This window comes from Cupressus sempervirens, chromosome 2, assembly GCF_028749045.1.
Source record: "Cupressus sempervirens isolate cs-2001-9-10 chromosome 2, ASM2874904v1, whole genome shotgun sequence".
Taxonomy (NCBI): Eukaryota; Viridiplantae; Streptophyta; class Pinopsida; order Cupressales; family Cupressaceae; genus Cupressus; species Cupressus sempervirens.
The window spans coordinates 551,340,705-551,362,532 of NC_143119.1; the positions used below are offsets into that span (position 1 = coordinate 551,340,705).

Sequence of the window (21,828 nt, forward strand, 5' to 3'; positions counted from 1 at the left end):
TGCCAGGGATGTTTTGCAGGTAGAAAGTGTGATAAAACATATCACCACCGTTGAAGATTACGAGGCCGACTGCAAGGATGAGTTTGAGAGTTGTGATCGAGCCTTCACCAGATTAACAGTTGATTAGGTGGTGTACAAAGTTAACATTGATGTAAGAGTGGAAGACGACAACCAAAATATGTATAGCAACACTTACGTGATTAAGCTTAGAAGCACTCCCACAAGCTCGGAGCCTTATGAAGACACCGGGGAGGAGCTTGATGTAATGATGGCTCGAATCTACAAGAGGACCGGAAAATGGGTCGAATGGACCACAGCTTGGACAAGTCAGAGCAAAGGCACGTCTGATTAAGCTTCCCCAAAAGTAGCAACAGCTTACTCTTCTCAAGGTGGTGCATCAAGTGCAACCTTATCTATTACTCAAGGGCTCGCACAACCATTAGGTGGAGGTGACCAACCTACCAACAAGAATATTCCTCTTGCCAAAACTTGCCAAGACGGTTCTCTACCAGTAATTGGAACAAATACAGAAGCCAAGAAGAAGAAGGTGGAGGAATTGAACGACAGTGCAGTCACAGTTGCTCTCTCACCCCATAGCAGTCCAAACCCATCTGTGAATGTTGCACTACTCCTACCAAGTAGTCCCCAGGCACAAGTGGTAGACCTTGGAGATGATGGAAGCAGCGTAAGTGAGTCTACAGAGTCCGATGAAGCTACAAAGAAGACTACAGAAATAGAGAAAGGCCTCAAAGCTTCACAACTCATCTACCAGGTCCCAAAGAACCCTTTTTCTTTAGCTACGAAGACATTGACTCCAGATAAAAGAAAGATGTTCAATGTAGACACACTCGAGACTTCATCCAAGGTGATTGGCATAGAATCATGGTTGGAAGACACCTTGGACAAAAAGAGGAATAGGAAAGAAGAAGGAATCCCCAACAAAGAAACTTTATCTCTAGCTATCCGTTTTGGATCAGCATTGAGTAAAGTAATGCAGCAGGAGACCCTATCAATTCTTGGACAAGATCTTGATACAAGGCATCTAACTATAGAGATTGCTAAGCCCACTAAGGGAGGATTGAAGATATGTCTACAGAGGATTTTGCCTTACAGTCTGTGGATCTCGGAGAAGTTAGACATGATAATAAGGTGGGCCTGTGGAAGTCAACAAATGATGTGATAGAAAGACAACTCGAAAGTCTTAAGCTAGCTAAAGTCAAAATGAAGGAACTGATTCAGGAAATTAATTGCTTCATCAAGCAATTAGTCACCCCATTGGCAAGCATTTTAGGAATGTCCTACGGCCACTGACATTCAAGCTATCATCTCCCAGTTACATGAAGACAAGCACTTCGGACAAATTAATAGAGAGTGGAGTGGAAAACTCAAGTCTAATGGACTAGCGATCATAGATCAAATCGGCAATGTAGTATGAGGCTCAAAACAAATAAGGAGAACATCTCAGTTCACCAAGCTACCCTGGCAGCAAAGAAAGGTAAAAGCAAAGATTGCATTTCCTTATTAAAAATGATCATCCACATGAATGCTAAGGAAGTTGTGGAGGCAAAGATTCTACATAAGGGAGATGAACCCTTATTTGAATGGCTACAGAGCATGCAATTCAAATCTAAAATGATCCTAGCAGCAAAAGAAGGGTTAAAGGAAACGGAGGTCAAAGTTAAGATACATCAAGACAGAGACTATGAGTTACTAAGAGGCCTACATACAGATTCCCAAGCTAGCGGACAAGGGAAAGGGATAGTTGGAGTTGGTGTCATGCAAAAGAATTTCTCCAATTATCTGGATAGTTTAACAGAGAAGTATTCTGATCACCAGAACAGAGTGTCAGAGCTTCAAAAACTTGGCAGGTGTATACCCATGGCTATAGAGGAAATACAGGAGCAAATGAGTACCATCAAAGATCTAGCTAGAGAGCATTCCAAGTGGTTCTTAAGGTACACTAGTGTTCATGTTCATAGACATGAGGAATTGATCCCAATCATTGTTGCCACCAAAGCCTATAGGGAAAAGTCAGAAAAAGGAAAGAATGTGAAGTGATTTTATCCTGCCTTTTCATATTTTGATGTAATGATTGTAACTAACATTGGGCTCCTTGCCATTTGTCAATTTTTGAGATGAACCGATTTGATTCTCATTTTGTAACGGTCATCTCGGAATCCTATATGTATCTAATTGAAAGATTAATAGAGGGTAGGCTAATTTTTGGTGTGAAATACTTGATGTTGCAGAGACAAATTGAGGGTATTGTGTATCAATCATTTTCTATTCCACTCATTTCCGTTTTAGTTTTATGTTTCTCTTTTTAGTCTGAATTGAATCAAGGAATGAACAAAGTTTTGTTTCCCTGCTTCAAAACAACAAGCTGAAGATAATAGTATTGTCATTGGAAGTTCAAGAGAGATTCTTTTCCGTGCTTTTCTTTCAAGTTAGTCATTTTTCTTTCCTAGAATTAGGATCTTATTGATATCCTAAGACTGAAATCCTCGCCTAAGTTAGTTCCTTTTTAGGCCTAACTTAGTTCACATTTCCTATTCTCTTGGTTAAGAACATACCCCACTTAGAGTTAGGAACAAACATAGTTCATTGCAAATTACAAATGCCAAAGGGAGTTGTACCTAAAAATTCAAAGGGAAGTTAGTCACTTAGTAACAACTTCTCAACTGTTGAAATCAATTGTTGTTCACAAATATTGGGCATCCAAAGAGTAAAAGAAAAGAACAATCTGTTTACCAACATACTTGTAAGCCCAAATTAGCTGCCTTGCCCCTAAAACCGGTAATAGTTGAAGGTACCTTCCAACAATGGGGATTAGATTTCATTGATCCAATCAATCCATCTTCAAGTGTTGGACAATCCTACATCAACACAACAACAGATTATTTCAACAAGTGGGTGGATGCCAAGCCTACAAAGAAGACCACTTCAATAGTTCTTTGTGAGTTCATCAAAGAAAATGCAACATATTTCTCTTCAGTCGATATCATTAATTTCTGCTATGATAATGGTATACAGTTCAGTCACTCTTCTGAATATTTTCCACAAGGAAATTGCCAAGCAAAATCAAGCAATAAGAACCTAGTCAATATCATGAGGAAGCTTGTTTCTGAGAGTCAAAAAAATTGGCATAAGAAACTCTTTGAAGCTCTATGGACAAATAGAGTAACACCCAAAAGAACCATTGGTATATCACTATTTGAGGTGGTATATGGAGTAGAACCTAGTCTTCCACTTCCAGTGGAACTTTCAATATGTAGACTACAACAAACTATTGAGGATCCAGTCTTTTGGAATGGCTTGGAGAAAAGAATTCTATATCTTACCAGACTGGAAGAAGAGCATGAGAAGCTTGTGGACAATATCACCAAATGTCAGAAGCGCATTAACTACTTCTTTGACAAAAAGGCAAGACCAAGGAAATTCATGGTAGGAGACCTAGTCTTACTGTGGGATAAGAGACGCGAGCCCAAAGGTATGCATCAAAAATTTGACTCTCTTTGGAAAGGCCCTTTCAGAATTGAACAAGTTAATCAGAATAAATCGTTTATATTGGCCTATCCCACTGGAGAGATTCTATCATTTTCCTATAATGGCTAGGATCTTAAACTATATCAGATTTTGAATTGAAGAGTAGGCAACCCCTGCAATTAGCTGTTAGTCTAGGTAGTTTTGTGTGTTGGCTTACTCTTTTCCTGTTTTCCTTTTTAGTTGTTCCTTGTTTTCTTAGCTTAGTTTCCTTTCTGTTGTGTGTGTAGTTTAGTAGGAGTTCCCTGAAGTTTGTCGTTCTGGCTATGCAAAACCAAAGACACCGGGTTCCTTCTCAGGCATTTACATGCCTTAGTCCCCAGTCAAAGCCAGCTTCTAGCTTGGTGAGTCTTCAACGCAAAGAGTGTTTCAATCCTTGTCTAGATAGTCCCTAGGTGGGTCTCTTCTCATCATACATCCTTAAGGCTTCCCTTATGTGTTTTTCTGGGTTTTCCCTACTCCGCCTCCCCCTACACTTCAATGTGTAATTCTTCCTAATTCACTACATCATGGTCTTAAGTGATCTAGGTTTGGGTGGGTTTCTGTCTGAGTGTCTTCCTAGTGAGCAAAAAGCCATGTTTTTTTTTTGCAATAACTTCCTATCACCACGGGGTGTTCCTTTCAGATTCTGACCCTTTCTGTTGGATTTTTGCCGCTGGCATGCTTTGTCAAAGTAGATCACGAAGATCGGAGTAATGATGGCATTTACAGATATACTCTCACTTGGTTCCTGGTAAGATGATCAAAAGAGCATGAATTCAAGGGTATACAACTCTCGGATCGAAGATCTAAAGTCAAAATCCCAAACTTAACATGAAGTTACATCTTTCTGTATGATCCCCCTTTGGAAGCAAAAGTCTTCAGGCATTGATTTCTAATATTTGTCTACATAATTCAACGAGAACTACCTTATCTTTTGGATACCTATGGAGTCTCTTTAGGAAACCACTGAATGGACCAATCTTGATGTAGGAGAAAGATGGACATTGAGTAGAACAACATCCAAACTGACTGAATATGAATATGGCTTCAAGTGAAAACCTCTGCTCTGGGTATCCTTGTAATTCCCGACATAGCCTCATTGTCAAGGCATCATTCACCTTGACATATTCTTCAAAACTCTTTTTTAATTGCAAAGATGGATAAAATTCATACACCTTAGTATTGTCATCGAAATCTTCAATACTAGGCAAACCAGACCATAGGTGAGGCGTGGCTAAGGCATGTATCAGATAGGAAGACACATAAAATTACTTAAATGCCTTAGCTGAATTTAGAACAAGGTAAGCTCATCAAAAATTATCTGTACCCATTCAATTTGTAATTCATCAGCACAAATGGCTTGAACCAAGAAGTGGTGCTCTATGAAATCCAAGACTTCCTCCTTTCCTTTTAATCTTAGCAATAGAGCCAAGATATCCACGATTTCCCTCTTCAGATTAGCTCCAAAGAGAGTCCTCGACATGTTGCTCTTCTTAGTTTAAGGAGTTTGGAACCATGTACTTTGTATATCTCCTCTCCTCTTTGTTTTCTTCTTGTTACACATTGACGCAAAGGTGCCAAAATCAATATCACAATATTCCTTCTTCACTGGAATTCTGAAAGTGTCCTGCAACAATTCTCTGTTTACTGAGAGCAAAATAGATTGATCAGGCAATAGAATATGCTTCATGTTTGGATTATACCTCTTGATGCATTCATTTACCAATTCTGGCACTTGCACAACCATGGGAAACCCGACAGCTTCAACTAATCCACTCTCCCTTAGCTTCTGTGTGATTGGATTGAAGGGTTGGGCGTTCAATCTTCTATGTAAATTGCCAAGATCAAAGAATTTAAGAGATGTACCAGTGTAGTCCTTAAGTTCACTTTCTATTCCAATCCAATATAGTCCTTAAGTTCACTTTCTAGTTACACAGATACGTCTCTTGAACTCTTTGATCTTGGCGATTTTCATAGAAGATTGAACGCCCAACTCATCAATCCAATCACACAGAAGTTAAAGGAGAGTGCATTAGTTGAAGCTGTCAGGTTTCCCATGGTTGTGCAAGCGCTGGAATTGGTAAAAGAATACATCAAGAGGTATAATTCGGACACGAAGCATATTCTATTGCCCGACCAATCTATATTGCTCTCAGTAAATAGAGAATTGTTGCAGGCCGCTTTCAGAATTCCAATGAAGGAGGAATATTGTGATATTGATTTTGGTACCTCTGTGTCAATGTTTAACAAGAAGAAAACAAAGAGGAGAGGAGATATATAAAGTAAATGGTTCCAGACTCCTCAAACTAAGAAGAGCAACATATCGAGGACTCTCTTTGGAGCTAATCTAAAGAGGGAAATCATGGATATCTTGGCTCTATTGCTAAGATTAAAAAGAAAGGAGGAAGTCTTGGATTTCATAGAGCACCACTTCTTGGTGCAAGCCATTTATACTAATGAATTACAAATTGACTGGGTGCAAATAATTCATGATGAGCTTGCCTTGTGGATAAATTCAATTAGGGCATTTAAGTAATTTTATGTGTCTTCCTATCTGATATATGCCTTAGCCATGCATCACCTATGGTCTGGTTTGCCCAGTATTGAAGATTTCGATGACAATACTAAGGTGTATGAATTTTATCCATCTTTGCAATTGAAAAAGAGTTTTGAAGAATATGTCAAGGTGAACGATGCCTTGACTATGAGGCTATGTCAGGAATTACAAGGATGCCCAGAGCAGAGGTTTTCACCTAAAGTCATATCCACGGTCAGCCAATTTGGATGATGTTTTACTCAATGGCCATCTTTCTCCTACATCAAGATTGGTCCATGCAATGGTTTCTCGAAGAGACTCCACAGGTATCCAAAAGATAAGGTAGTTCTCATTGAATTATGTAGACAGATATTAGAAATCAACACAACACATTATGTTCTAATGTGAAGAAGATAGCCAGAATTTCATTTCCAATTGTGGTAGAACCTTATTCTTGTGCCTCTAGCTCTAATGCCTGAAATTCAGCCAAGGCCTTTGAGAACAAAGTTAAATTAATTGATTATGGGGTTATAATGCCCCAATATGATCCTATTAATTTTGTCAGAGATCATCTTAAGCTTGGCTATGCCTATAGGCACGTTCCATATATTGAAAACTATTGGACTGGATGTCATAGTGAATACCAAACCAGAGAGAGGTATTGGTCTAGGTTGACACGATGAAATCAAGTTATATAATGACAAGGTTGATGTTAGTTTTATCACAGATGATGACTCCTATGCGAGGCCTTCTACCAATGAGCAAATCAAGGACACTCCTATAGTAGCAATTCCACCTGAAGGTCCTGTCATTCATACAATGGAAGTTATTATGGATGGCATCATCAAAAGGGCAAACAACTGGGTAGAGTGGACCAGGGCAAGAAGAAAAAGATCTGAAGCCACAAGTTCAACCAGTGAAGTAGCATCTGGAACAACCCAATCATCATCAGCAGCCACTTCCACCACTGCAGCTACATCAACGTCAACGGGCCCAAAAGAATCTATTGGTGGAGGAGACCAACCCCCTAAGAATAATATACAAGTCCCTCCAACCTGTGGAGGAGGATCTCTGCCTGATACTGGAAAAGTTGGAGATAAAGATGTAGAGAAAGATTAGGAGGAGGAAAAGGAGACATTAGCAATCAAGGGTTCCTCCCCCCTGGCTATCATCAATCTTGATGGTGACAACAATCCTCTGGACAGTTAAGAGCAAGGAGCATCTGAGCAAGGTAAAACTCTAGCCCTTTCAATTACTAAAAAAGTTGCCTTTCCATTTACTAGTAGGAGCAATGTGACACCCCAAGTTGCAAGGAAGCTTTTTGATCCCAAAGCCTTGCAATTAGCACTCAATGTCCTTTCAACTGAATCTTGGTTAGAAGAGACCATTGATAGAAAGAAAAAGAGACGTCAGGAGAGTGCTCCATCTAAAGACCTCTTATTGTACAAGCAACTTTGCCACAGCCAGTGTCAAAGAAGATGAAAAGGCAAAAAACCCTAGCAACGTTGGAAACAAATTATACTACCGAACACATGCTAGTAGAGATTACAGAAACTCAGGAGGGAAACTTTCATGACCTAACTGCTAACAATTTTCAGATTAGGACAATTGACATGGGCATTGCAGTACATGATTCTATGGTCAAAATCTGGAAATCAACAACTGTAAAGATTGAGGATAGATTGAAGGAGTTAAGATCAGAAAACAAGGTGTTGAAGGCCTCAAACAAAGAACTAATGGATTACCTCAGAGAAACACTTGGAAACACATCTGCAAGTACATTTGATCCAAGTCCAGGGGAGAATAAGAATCTGTTGATTAAGTTGCAGCAAGAGAGGCAATTTGGTCAGGTTGGTTGTGCCTGGATAAAGAATTGAAGACCAAAGGCCCCCTCTTATTGAGAACCATGGACATTTGTTACTTGACACAGATAGATTGAGAGAAGTAGTGTCAAATCACCAGATCTCAATGAAGAAGCAACCAAAAAACTTAATAGGGCAATTGGCCCTATTACAAGAGGTAATTGGCATGACAATTAATGTTGTTGTGACCCATGGAATACTACAATCAGGCCAAGAACCATTGCTTCATTGGAAACAATCTATGGCGTTCAAAATCGAAAGTTTAGTGAAGTCTAAGCAAGAATTAATGTGTGTGTATGATTTAGTGAAGAAGGTTATGGACAAGATATTTGAATATTTGAAGGTTTTGTACACTAGATCATATGTCACTGATAATAATCAGTTGGTAGATATTGGACGAATGAAGATTAAGTTTCTGCCATTCATTGAAGAAGCTACAAATACAGCGAACTTTCAAGTGCCAAGGATTCTGGACCTCACAACAGTGGATTGCATTCTGGAGTGAGCAGTGGAGAAGCAGAACTGATAGAAATGCATGACCATTGGATGGTCAGAGCTGATAATATTCTTATACCAAGTATCACAGAACTAAAGAACGTAACCGATGCAATGAAGGCACAAAGAGCTAAAACCGTTACACCAAAGAGGAAATGATGCGCAATCAGAGGCATTGCATTCCCAATGCAAGATGTGACAAGTGTCACCACCTTTTTCTCTCTATCTCTTTCTAATGTTGTAGCCATATTTGGCATTCCCCTCGTAGGCCAAAATTTTGTAACGGATGATTGCTCAGTCGATCTTGTTTTTAGATACATTTGTTCAAAGATGCTCGGTATTGTAATCGTGAAATATAATTAGCTAGCTCTGAATGGCCTATAAACGTAACTTTTGAAGAGTAAATAAGGATTGGTAAATTGTGGTGTGAAGAAACCACTATAGCTTTGACTACTGAGTGAGACTCTGCATTTGCACTATTGTTTGTTGTTCATTGCATTGCATGTTAGGGTTAGTTGTGTAGTGCTTGGAAGTGATCTTTGTTTGAAATGAAAGCAATAGGATTGTGGATAAACTTTGTGTTATTGCTTTGCTATAGTGCGTATATGATATAAGATTGTCATTTGCATTTTAAATTCATTTCCTCAGTTCTATGCAAGGTAGTTTTCATTTGCGTTCTCATCTCTGTATAAAGATTTTGAGTATAGTTGATAAAAAGTTGTTAGGTTAAAACCAAGCTTTGTATTGTGAGATTCTTAATAACTTGGGCAATCAGTATGTTGTCCAGTTAGTTGTTTTTTCTTTTCTATGAAGTGTGCATCCATAGTTTAGCCTTGCATTGTTTCATATTGCATTCAATAGTTAGAAGCATTATATTTAGGAGTTAGAATCATCAAGTCTTCCTAGGTTGCTGGTGGCTACAAGCCTCTTGGTTTATCTCTATTGCTCTCTAGTAAAGAGCATAACCCTGGAAAAACAATTGATCTCTCTAAAACAACATTCATTGCAAATCTTTGCACATAAGGGAGTTGTATCTTTCAATTCAAGAGTCCTTAATAAAACACCTACATGGACCCATAGCTGCTGGTCACAACATTTGTTCCTACACATTGGGTACTTAAAGAGTCAAGGTATCAGCCAGAACCAAAGGGATCAAAGCATTCCACATTCCAATACTTGTGCCAATACTTGTTTAACCTGATTGGATCAAAGCATTCCACATACATGTGGATGCCTCAAATGTTCCCATTGGGGCAACATTGGCCTAGGTAGGAGCGGAAGGTCTAGATCACCCAAGCTACTTCACCAATAGATTGCTCTCAAAAGCGGAAACGAACAACAGTATGATGGAAAGGGAGGGGTTTGGAATGGTGTACTCAGTGCAAAAGTTTGGCAATGTTTGGTTTGGAAAATTGTAATCCAATTGGGACACCTATGGTTACAAGATGCTAAATCTCTTAAGGACTTGTTGGCAATGTTTAGTTTGGAGAATTGTAAACCAATTGAGACACCTATGGTTACAAGATGCAAATTATCATGAAAGAATGAATCTCCTAGTACTAAACAAACAAGATACATATCTATGATAGGAGGATTGCAACATTTCACTCATACAAGACCGGATATATCTAATGCAGTTAGAATTGTGGCAAGATTCAAAGCAAAACCTAAAGAGATACATTTGGCAATAGTAAAAAGAATATTCTAATACTTTTAAGGGTACATTAGATTATGGATTATGGTATGACAAATCACATGAGTTTAACATATGTGCATATACTAATGCAGAATGGGCATAAACTGTAGATGACAGGAAAACTACAAGTAGTGGAGCATTCTTCTTGGGAGGAAGATTAGTTTGATGGTTGGCTAAAAACCAAAATTGCATATCACAATCTACAGCAGAAGAAGAGTATGTAGCAATAGCAAAATATTGTAATCGGATTATTTGAATGAAGTAGATGTTACAAGACATTGGTATTGAATTTTGAGAAACTATTGTCATTCACTGTCAAAGAATTCATTTATTAAATTCAAAGACTAAGCACATTGCAATAAAGTGTCATTTCTTGAGAGAGAAGGTTGCATCAAAGGAAATCGATTTGGAGTATGTTAGCACAAAGCAGCAAATAGCAAACATTTTCACAAAACCTTTGGCTAAGGACACATTTGAGTACTAAAAAGGCATGCTTGGGGTTATGCCCAAACCTACTTTAGAGTAGTTGATGTAGGATTGAATCTATCCAGTATATTCAGAGATTATTCTTATATCTGGACTACATGTAGGTGATGCTTCCTTGGGGGAGTAGTCACTTTTGGGCAGAGTTACTAAGAACTCTTGTGCATTGTTCAGCTTTCTGAGATTGTATTGGAGATGATTGAACTTTGATTGTTTACATTATGGCACCCTTGTCATTAACGTAAATGGGTGAGAGATGTACATGGAAACCATAGTTGATCGTTGAAGGAGATTAGAACATGAAAAACTCTTTACAACCTATCTATATCTATGGTAGAGAGATATGCTTATGAGGAGAATTATATATTCATGGGGAGCAGCATAAATGTAGGAGTAAAGGAAGATGAAGAAGAAATATATTTGGTATTCTTGGTACTTTGATGTTTCTCATCATACATTGTCATGAATGCCAAAGGGGGAGATTGTTGGCATGAATGCCTTAGGGAAATATGTAAGGAATGTTTTTAAGATGATTGAGTGCTTATGTGTTGCATATATGACTTAGTTTTTCATTGATGTCAGCATATCAGTTTTCTGGATAGTTCAAGCAAAGTAGCAAAGAGCTTTGTTCGGCGAGGCCAAAAGTTGTTGAGTTGATTTCAGCAAAATTAGCAATACGTTCTTGGATGTTTATAGATGCTATACCTATGTGCAAGAAAATAATTTTGAAGATTTTAGTTAGTTACAAAAGACTTGTAGAGGACTAGTTACAGGGCAATTTGCAGGGAACTATATGTTGTTGTTTGTGTTGTATCTTTTTTGGTGATGTTAAAGCTTGTAAGAGATGTTGATGAAGCTATGCTTGAAGTAGCGAAATCAAAGGAGCACTCTGTGATGGTCGCTAAAGTGAAATGTGTTACATGTTCACTGTCAGGCCGACTAGATTATGTAATTGATGCAATTTGTAATGTAACTTGTGGAACATAATTATAATATCTTATAATGGTCATGTATTATTCATTGTACACTGGGAAAGCCCCACGGCCAACTCAATTAGTTATTAGGACTTGGTTTAAAGGAAAGATGTTTCCTTGGTTGTAAAATGTGTGTGTGATCAGTGAGATCATATGCAGTCATATGTAATGTGTGTATTGTTATTCGACCTTTGCATGCGAATTTGTTAAGATCAGAGCAGTGATTGATGTTAAAGACAAGTTGGGAACTTCAAAGGAACTGTATTGTCAAGATAACTTACTATTCTAGTCAATTCATTGTCTTGAATATGTTATCTTGAATTGTTCACTGAAAACAGTTCTAAAACAATTTAGACAGTGGGTTTAGTTGACTTGCTATCATCTCCTAACAGGGATTTAAAGTTTCCTAACAGGGACTCATATGTAATAATTATATTGAATTGACTCCTAACAAGGTCACACCCTTTCACAAGGAATTTTTATATTGCTACATCATCTTGTGGGCATCATTCCCACCGAGGTTTTCTGTTTGATCAAGGATTTCCCTAGTTACCATACATTGTGTCAGTTTGCATGGTTATCATCTTAGCATTGTTATAACTTTTGATTACATGTTTCAAATTTATTAGAGTTCATAAAAGTTGTTTAAAGCATATAATTAATCCCCCCCTCCAATTATATTCGTGGACTTTACTTTCTAACATATCACTTCCCATTCCACTGCCCTGCTTACTATGAGATCCACAGAGATTGTCAGTCCCTTGCTTCTTCAGATACACAAACCAGCAGTGCTTGGTGCACTAGCTTCTTCAGGCCATGCATCTTTGTGATCACTCTTTACAGCTTCAATCTCCCCAGAGACCTAGGCTCATTCAACTCATCACCTCCTTTACATCGGTGACTTCCCCTGAAGGCACCAACCATTCGTCGGACCCCTCAGCTTCAATCATACTAGGACTAAGATCTCGCAGGGACTACACACCTCGATGACAACCCTCTTCTACTTGTTCTCAGAGATAGCACCAGACCACCACCACCACCCACCCCCATAGATAACCCTATGTGTGGGGGTACTTACCTATGGCTAGGGACCCTTAGTTGGTGGCCTTGCCTTCATTGGCTTCCGGCTGCCCAATGGTGTTTTGTTGTTGTTGTTCCTTTCTATTTCTTGTTTGTTTTCTTTTTCCAAGGCAGCGTTTGGTGTCCCTTCCGCTTTTTGTTTCTTGGTTGCAAGTCTCAGTCCCTTAGACCCTTTGTTGGTCTCTAGATAGACATTTATAAATTGTCTTATTTTATTTGAGGAACTAGGCTTTGATACCAATTGTTATAATTAATCAATAGTGGGAGGGCGGGTGAATCGGTATTGCAGCACTTTCACACCAATTAACAATCCAAAACTCAACCATAGGAATCCACATAGAAAAATGTTGAAAAGTAAAGAATAAAGCAATAAGAAACTCATAACACTTTTTTAAAAAATTGAGGAAACCATGGCCAAGGGAAAACCCCGGTGGGGATGGTACCCACAACTATGTACTAATCTGAAAATACTTTGCTTGGAGTTCTCATCCTATTAGAAGTCATTACATACATTCAGTACATTAGTACTTGTTAGAGGACTAGACCTTTTTAGAGGTCACAACCCTCTTGAAAGTTGTTCTACACTAGAAGCTAACTGATCAATAAAGACTCATTGTCCAATATGCAATAGGTAATAGTTACAGTACCAAAGTGATTGTTCTAACATCACAATGTCTAATTAGTCCACAAAGTATCTCACATCTGATCTATTCAAACATCAAATCTTGCATCATTGGTATATCACATACACAGCAATCATATCCCATGCACGCATTAAAAATTTATCTTTGCTTTATACCTTTCTCGATTATTTTCCCAATTGGCTTCACAAACTATCTTCACAAATGTGTGGCACGATAATCAAAACTAATTATTAAGATATGCTATCCAAGGGTTAACATCTAGGATGGCGTCCCTTTAATGCCAACTATGGAATTGGTACAACCATAATTCAAAATCTAATTCTTTGCCACTTATCGGCGAAGCAAAAAAAAATTTCTCAACTATCGAAGATAAATCAATTGTTGCTCGGGAATATAACAGGAATTTTAAAATGACTTAAATTTAATTAAAAATGCTTTTTTCTTTTTTTTGCAAAATTCAATAAGTAGATGCATTTAATGAGTTAGTAAATGAGTAAACAAACCAAAATGTTGATCTAGATATATATAAATGCAATCAGTAACAAAATTGCATCCTTGTGCAGAATGTTGATGCAGTCAAACACTCTGAACTCTGAAGCAAACTACAAATAGCAAATTGGCTTTGTAAAGCCAACTTTTCATTTTTGCTACTCCAAAGCTGACTTTGATCCTTATCAAAAATTGGTACGGTAAATGGAAAGAATACAGGCACAATGTAGTAACTAAAGACTTATAGGCCAACTCAGCTAAGATGAATATAAGATGAGAAGAATGTGGTAATGAATATATGTAAACGTAATCAAGACATGAACTTTTCCCCACACCTGACCAACCATAAGATGTTGGAGATTGTACCCATCCATACTTTGACGAAGAGAAAGATGAAAATCTTCCCCCAATAAAATGGTCTTGTTCTGAAACTTACAGCCTTGACAACATTAATAAAGCTAGTAACCAAGTATACCAATTGGCAGGTATATTGCCTTATTATTTGATGGGCAACATGGAAGCACATTCTTCCAATGATGATGAAGCAACCCACAGTGCAGAGAAAATTGAAGGCTGAAAGTATAAAAGAAAAGATACAGCAAAAACCTCAACAAAATGAAGAAGAAAAAAGGTTGCAAACGAGAAAAGGAAATCAAATTAGGCTCGTTCTTCAACTTGCACTTCATCCATAAAGGAGATTGATTTTATGAATCAAAATAGAATATCGATTGCTGAAAATGAACCACAACTGCAGATGGAAATTCCTCCTCCATTTCACGAACAGAATGCAAAATCTATTGAGTAGGAAATCCAGGACGAGAAAATGGTAAGTTCTCGGGAGAAGTTTGCAACTTCTCGGCGATATATCACCAATGTTTTGCGTGAAGTTTCAAACTTATCAGATTTGCTTTCTTGCGCAAAAAGTATGAATTTCCTCATGAGTTGTAATTTCTCATGAGAAGCTTATCACCAATTTATCTACAGGATTTTGATCTATGGGTGAAACAATTCAATTCCTTAGGCCAATTTGTCAAATTACCAAAACTTAATTTGAATACTACAATCTCAACTAGTTAACATACTTTTTGTCCAAAACCTATGCCAAACACTATTTGATCATTAGCAAACATATCTGTAGCATATACAGACCTTATATTATCATTATACAAAATTGTGGCTATTACTAATCATTCTGCTAAGCTCACTGACAAAAACATTTTGATTGTTCACTCCTGCATAATACTTATAGAAATTCCATAACCACATCATATCCAAAACTGAATCATAAGTCAGGTGATCATTCTAGTTGTCTCAATTGAGTCTTCATACTTGATCACTTGCCAACACTGAATCACCATTTTCTTGCAACTTGGGCAGATTTATTTGATTTCAAGTTTTTTACTTCATCATTCCAATCAACATCATCACCTTTCGATTACAATTTGGGTGGGGGCTGCTTGAAAGTTGCAATTTGACATGGCAATCAGATCAAGCCCGAAGGCAACTTTCAATTTCACATAACTCTTAAGCATCTTCACTGCCTTGCTTACAAGTTTCACATTTTGCCTTGAGTTTAAGAGCCTCAACTTTAGGATGTAAATTGGGCTATTCGTTAAAGATGGTGAGAAATTTGTCTACATATTCAAAACTAAGGTTGCAGTTACAAATTCCTTATCTTTTATTAGACCTTGTGACACTTACCTAAGACTAATCTGTATCTCAGCCCTGCCTAAGATTTTAATTTTAACAACCTTCAAGACCTCAAATTGTTGCCACACTACAACTACCAACTGCCAAAGCAAAAACTGGGGGTTCCCATTTGCAATGGGGGGTGCTTGTTTTACAACACAATAGTTCCCACCACCAACTGGCTCATATATATCTCCTCAACCTTTATCTACTTTGTGGTTCTAGGAAATGTTTCTCGAAAATTCTCCTAATGTGGAAAACTGGTTTCCATCGAACCTGCACTTTTAAAAAAATCATTTAACCAGTTCAATTGAGATTACCCACATTCAATCATTCACAAGAAAAATTTTGATATTTACGAATTGCAACATAACACTGTTGCTTAATCTGATTAATCCTTAAATTTAGAATTTTATAGATTTTAAACTTTAGGAAGCTCATTAATATTTATGTTTAATAAATTCCATAATTTATAAAATTTTAGATAAAAGCATTTTTAATGGTATAAAATTCTTTAAGGTCTATAAAAATTCAAATACTTTGAAAGACTCTGAAAAGCCATGCTGTAATATCCCCTTGTTGTAATAATTAGGACACTAAGGGAATTACAACGTATTAAGATGGATAAAATTTGTAATCCTAATGCCACAATGGAATGCAAGAAACTTAAAAGGCTGTGTCTGCAATGATATTTTGAATCTCAATGATAGACATTGAATTATATGCTGCAACAATTGGGAGATCACTGGCAATATGCTGTCTCTGATATTCACTTAAGCGTTATGCAACCTGCCATTTCTTAAGATCTGTCTCTGATTAAGATATACGTGTATTCTCCGTTACTGTGCCCTCTCTGATCTGTCGTTATGATACTTGCTCTTGGATACAAATTGGTTGTGTCTGCATCAACAACCCATAATGGTCGATGAGAGCACAAGTCCACAAGGGAACAATTATAATATTAATTCTTCAATTGACATCTTCTATAGCTGATCGGCATTGTTCATATATAAGATTTAAGTGGGCACAATGAACCATAGCCTTCCTTTGTTATATTTGCTGCCTTGATCAATTAACAACACAATAAGTGGATCAGTTATTATGAACCAATAGTGTAATATGATTAAGACTAACCAGCAGCACCATCCAGTGATTACCTTGTTGATGACCCAGTCGATCCAGCAAGTGATTCAGTCAATCCAGGAAAGGACCACCCATATACAATAGGGTGCCCAGCAAATCATAGAGAGGCAGGAGGACATTCATAAGTTCCAGGATGAGACACCCTCCCACCCCCCATCCGCCAACCAAAAAGTTGTTGTGGGTGGGAGGAAATAAAAGTTGGGGTAGATGGGGGGAGGAAATAAAAGTTGGGGTAGATGGGAGGTCCCTACTATTTGTGAGGGCCTCTCCTGAACAATGGTGAAGCTGACGGTCAGCACTAAAATCCCCTGACCCAGGTATTATCTATTGCCAGGGAATTGACTATATAAGAGAAAGGCTCCATGTTGTAGCATGCATCAAAATGGCCAACGCAAAGGAACTTACTCCGTACCCCAACCCTGCAAGGATGCATCGACTTTAGGCTCCGAAAACAATTGGGAGCAACTTCATGAATGTATTCCATTTGTGCAGCAATCAAGTAATAAAATTCTTGTTCCCCCAACTCTTCAGATTGGAATGCCCGTGGCAAATTCATGGAAAGAAAAGATGGATTGCCTTCGCCCCTCTTGTAGGCATAGGGGCTAGCTATAGTGGTACCAATTCCCAACCCATCAATTACAAGCAAAGGTGTGCTAAGGTTGGCCCAGTTGGTTGGCATCCTGAGATCTTGTGATGCTAAGACTGAATTCTCTTCTCTTTCTCATTGATTCCCATACCCATTCAAATAGTAGAGGGTAGGGGGCAGATGACCTAAATGTGCTAAGAAGAATCCAGTCTCACCGCTGAAGAAGCTAAATACAGTCCTAGTTACTTTTTTTGCAGCCAAAACCCTACCTGCTGGATGGGATGCTTTGGTTTTGGTCGTACCTCCCAATCAGGATTTGGTTTCCTTAAGTCGGCCAATCAAACTGCCCAAAATCCAGAGATCCAAGGTGATATGAAAAAATAGAATAACTAGAAGTTTGAACTCTTACCATATCATGATGAATCAAGGATAGTAGTCAGGGCCATTGTGGTGATTGTGCCACCGTGGCAGCAATTGTTGGTATGATTGCCAAGCACGGCATGCTGGCAAAGTAGCTACTCTGGAAAATGATAAAGTTGTAGTTTCAGAGCTGGCTGTTTCAATTAGAGCTGCCAGACCATCTATGCAAACATAGCCTCATGGGTGGTGGGATGACACCCCTCATGTGCAGACCACTTGTTTAATCTGGTGGACCGCAATAATCTTTTTTTTAAATCATGTAATATCTAGTTTTGCTTGTTGGTTTGTATTCAACAGTCACATGTCCACAGTTTAGCCCTTAGGGACACTTTCTCTTTTCCTATTTAGCAAGTGTCCCAAATGATACCCCCCTTTATCTATGAAGAAACTAGAAAGGCAACTAACAGTTTCATAACTCTACAATCCAATCTTAGACTGGTTGCAGATAGCTGTAGAAACTATTTAATAGCATACTTTGAAAAGTTCTCTTCTATATTTACAATGATGTCAACACAATAGTTTATACAAATAAACACAAGTAATGAAATTAAAAATAAGTGTCCAGCAACTAAGCAAGGTGTCAGTGATGAAGATAATGCCTTACCTCTAACGCATTTCGAACTTGCACAGGATCTGGCACAAAGCGGAAAGCAATTCCTTCAACCTTGAGTTTGTAAACCTACAAAAAAAGAAATGTGCTCCGAAGGAACAAATTCTCGGGTATGAGCACAAGGTATTGAGTTCAGCAAAGAACAAAATCAAAGCTTATGTACAACTGAATCAATTTCTTCAGGTAATCAAATAAAAATGTAGTTTATTCCAGACAATATGCTTTGCCCTTCTAGCATATATCACGCTAACCATCTAAAATGCATTGAAATATGTGATGAGAGATGAGAAAAGTTATGACATCATTTACGCCAAATTAACCATTAGTACTCACCTATAATCAAAGTGTATTTATTTGTTTAGAAGGTGGCTTCTATTGGTTTCCAGTTTGAAACAAAAAATTTAACCTTTGTTCAATTATTTTTTATCTCAGATATAATGTACTAGGTTGACTGCAAATATCTAACCACAGCATAATCAGTATAATGCATGATGCTTAAAACTAAATCTGTTTCAATCTTTATATCATGTGAATTGCGCACCTTACAGATTCTTTGTTCATGATATGCCTCAGAAGGATCCATTAAAAAATTTCAGTGTTCTAATTTTGAAATCGCATCTTTCTTTAAAACGCATGTTTCTTGAGAGCAGTGGGTTTTGAGACACATCAAGCCTTTGAAAAGTCTCAGACCCTATCCGAGACAGCCTCAGTGAATCTGCAGTAAAATATCTCGAGTCTCGACTATCAGACTTAATTAAAACACCATTACAAACACATCTAAATTTTTAATGCATTATTATTTTTAATTGCTGAGTTTGGACCAAGTTTTATTCACCAGGTTTGAATGCAAGTTTAAAAAATCAGCTCGCTAAGTCCAAGTCTCAATGCTATAGTTCAGATGGAATGATAAACATAGAATCTTACTATTTTCCATGGAATACAATCCCTAACCAATCATAATAGAATAGTAATCAGATTGAAGGACTTGTTGATATTTGATAGCTTCAGTCAGATAAACCTGTGTGTGTGTGTCTGTGTGTTTGTGTGCGTTCATTATATTTGAGATATTTGTTTATTGTTATATGAGAGATTAAATTTGTTATTATATTAATTATATGATTAACGAATAGACATGTCCCTTCACTTCACATGTCCCATGAAGGGACATGTCTCTTCACGGCTTATTCTCAGTATATATATTATATCGATGTCATTTGGAAAGTACATACCAAACATAATGGCAGTGTATCAAAGCCAAATTTGCAAATGTAAGAAATGGATCATGGCCATGAACGTGAACATAACAACAATTAAATCTGTCAAAATAATTTGTATGGTGATTGAAAGCATGTTTATGGGTGGTTTCCACATTTTTTTCTATGAGCCATTGAATCTGTAAAACAGGATAATTATATTCAACTTACAAATAGATTTCAGTGATGGCTATGATTCTTTGCTTCAGCAATTGCATGTAAAATTTGGCCTTTAAACTCATTGTTATTGAGAAACAATTGCTTGAGATTGGAAGAACCCCATAGTCTCGGAGGAATCATGTTGCTTAGACAATTGTTGTCGATGTGGAGAAGAACAACAGATTTGCAATATTCGAAGGACAAAGGCAGGCTGACTTGAATTGGTTTGAAGTTGTAAGAGAACGCTCTTTCTTGGAAAATGTTATTTGGCAAAGAGCCTTCCAGGTTATCTCCAAAACATTAACCAAATAGAGGAGGAAGAATGTACCCAAGGTTGGGAGCAACCATCCACTAAGCTTGTTCTCGGAGAGCCTCAAGTAAGTCCAGTACAGTAAACTACAGAGCTCGGCAGGTATATCTCCAATAAATCAATTGCTAAATAAATAGAGTATACAGATTTGTGAGATTTGAGACTGTCGGGAATTGTGTCATGAGGGCATAAATTTAATTATTGTTTGTAAACAGATTGTTCTTTCCAATGTAACTCTTGAATGCCCGAACCTGTAAGAAACAATTTGATACCAACAGTTGGATAATCTATCATGAGGTTGATAGATTTCCTCTGAATTGAAAGGTACAACTACCTTATCAATAATATTCAATGAATTTGTTTGTTCCTAAACTAATTGGGGTACATTCTTAACCCGAGAACGGAAAAAAAAAACCAAGCCAGCCCTAGACAGAACTAACTCAGGCAGATTTTAGTTCTAAACCTAGCCAATGCCAAGAACCCACAATTCCTATGACTTCTTGATACTGGTAATGCAATATGGATGTAGATTATGTGAATGCAATGAAGAAATGAGATTTAATATTTAGATTTATGCAATAGGAATACATGCAAATACTCTGATTTACAACACATTCATTATTTGACACAAGATGCAAGATAATGTCCAAAACCAAATACAACAATGCTCTAATTGAATATATTCAAAAAATAATACCCAAATTCTCTAATTTGAAGCAAAACTCTTCTTTGTTTTGAACACAACAAATACGATGCTCTGATTTTTATTTGCTTGCAACTCTGGCCAAATCTTTTACTATAATCAAAACATAAAACCCCTAAATGCATGAAATAAAATACATAACATAAATTAATGTTTCCCCTCTACTCCAGCAATACCTACCCTTGCAGGAAAGAAGAACCCCTTGCAAATGAAAAGGTTTTACAATAAATACATTCTCCGGCAATCGTTTGGTTTCTTTCATTGACTTTTCAATTCTGTAACCGACTCTTGTCTCTGACTTCTCATATTTTTCCTTTTCAAAATTGATATGCTTATTATCTTTTAAATTAATAATGATATATATTAACATATTTTAACTATATTTTAACAATTGACATTTAAATATGTTAAATCAATATCAAAATCTTCTCTTTGTTGGGCGGACAGCAAAACAAATACTGATGCCAAGTAAAAATGGGTCATGTTTTGTGGGGCATATCTTTTTATTCCACCGTTGGATTGAGCTCATTTTTTAATATGTTTTTCCAAACTTAGTTTTCTGCATTCTCACCAACGTGATCGGAAAAATAATCACTGAGTCAAAAGATATGAGCTACTGAATGCTGATCTATATGACTGTTGCAAAATCATAATTGATAAAATAAAGTTTCCAACCACTCTTCCTTCAATGCTTGTAACCCAGATGTCTTCAATCTAACAGTATGTTCTTCCATGCTTACCATGTTGATTCTCTACTGAATTTTGAAAGTAATTCTCTAGAATGCTTGTCGTGGAAAATCCCGAATGGAGGTCGAAAATCATACCAAGTTCTTAGTTTTCCACTTCTTTGTTGTAGGTGAAATTTGCACATTCTGGTAACAACTACACTTTGTAAATAATTAACAAGTAATACTTCTTCTTTGCTATCGTGTCACTGGTTATATAACACTCAATCGCATCCTTTGTGGAAATTTGACTTTGTCTTCTCCTTTTGTGGAAAACTACAAGCTGACTGCGAAAGGTGTAGCAGAAAATGGATTTTCCACTTCGTATTTAATGTCATGTTGATGTCCAAATCTTCAAGCAATAAATCATTATAAGATTACCATTCTTTGTTTAATCAAATTAAGAGCTCTTTTCCATCTCTCTATTGTGGATTTGATGCTTGGTG

The 21,828-nt window shown here is 37.3% G+C and overlaps 1 protein-coding gene across 2 annotated transcripts in view; it reads right to left on the bottom strand.

Moving 5' to 3' along the window:
* Positions 1-21,828, bottom strand: part of LOC149573557 (protein TIC 22, chloroplastic-like) — a 202,027-nt gene that overhangs the window by 90,271 nt on the left and 89,928 nt on the right. For both annotated transcript variants that reach the window (XM_089814527.1, XM_089814528.1), the window contains exon 4: positions 18,227-18,301. In XM_089814527.1, coding sequence (XP_089670653.1) covers positions 18,227-18,301 — 75 coding nt within the window. The remainder of the gene's footprint in view (positions 1-18,226; positions 18,302-21,828) is intronic.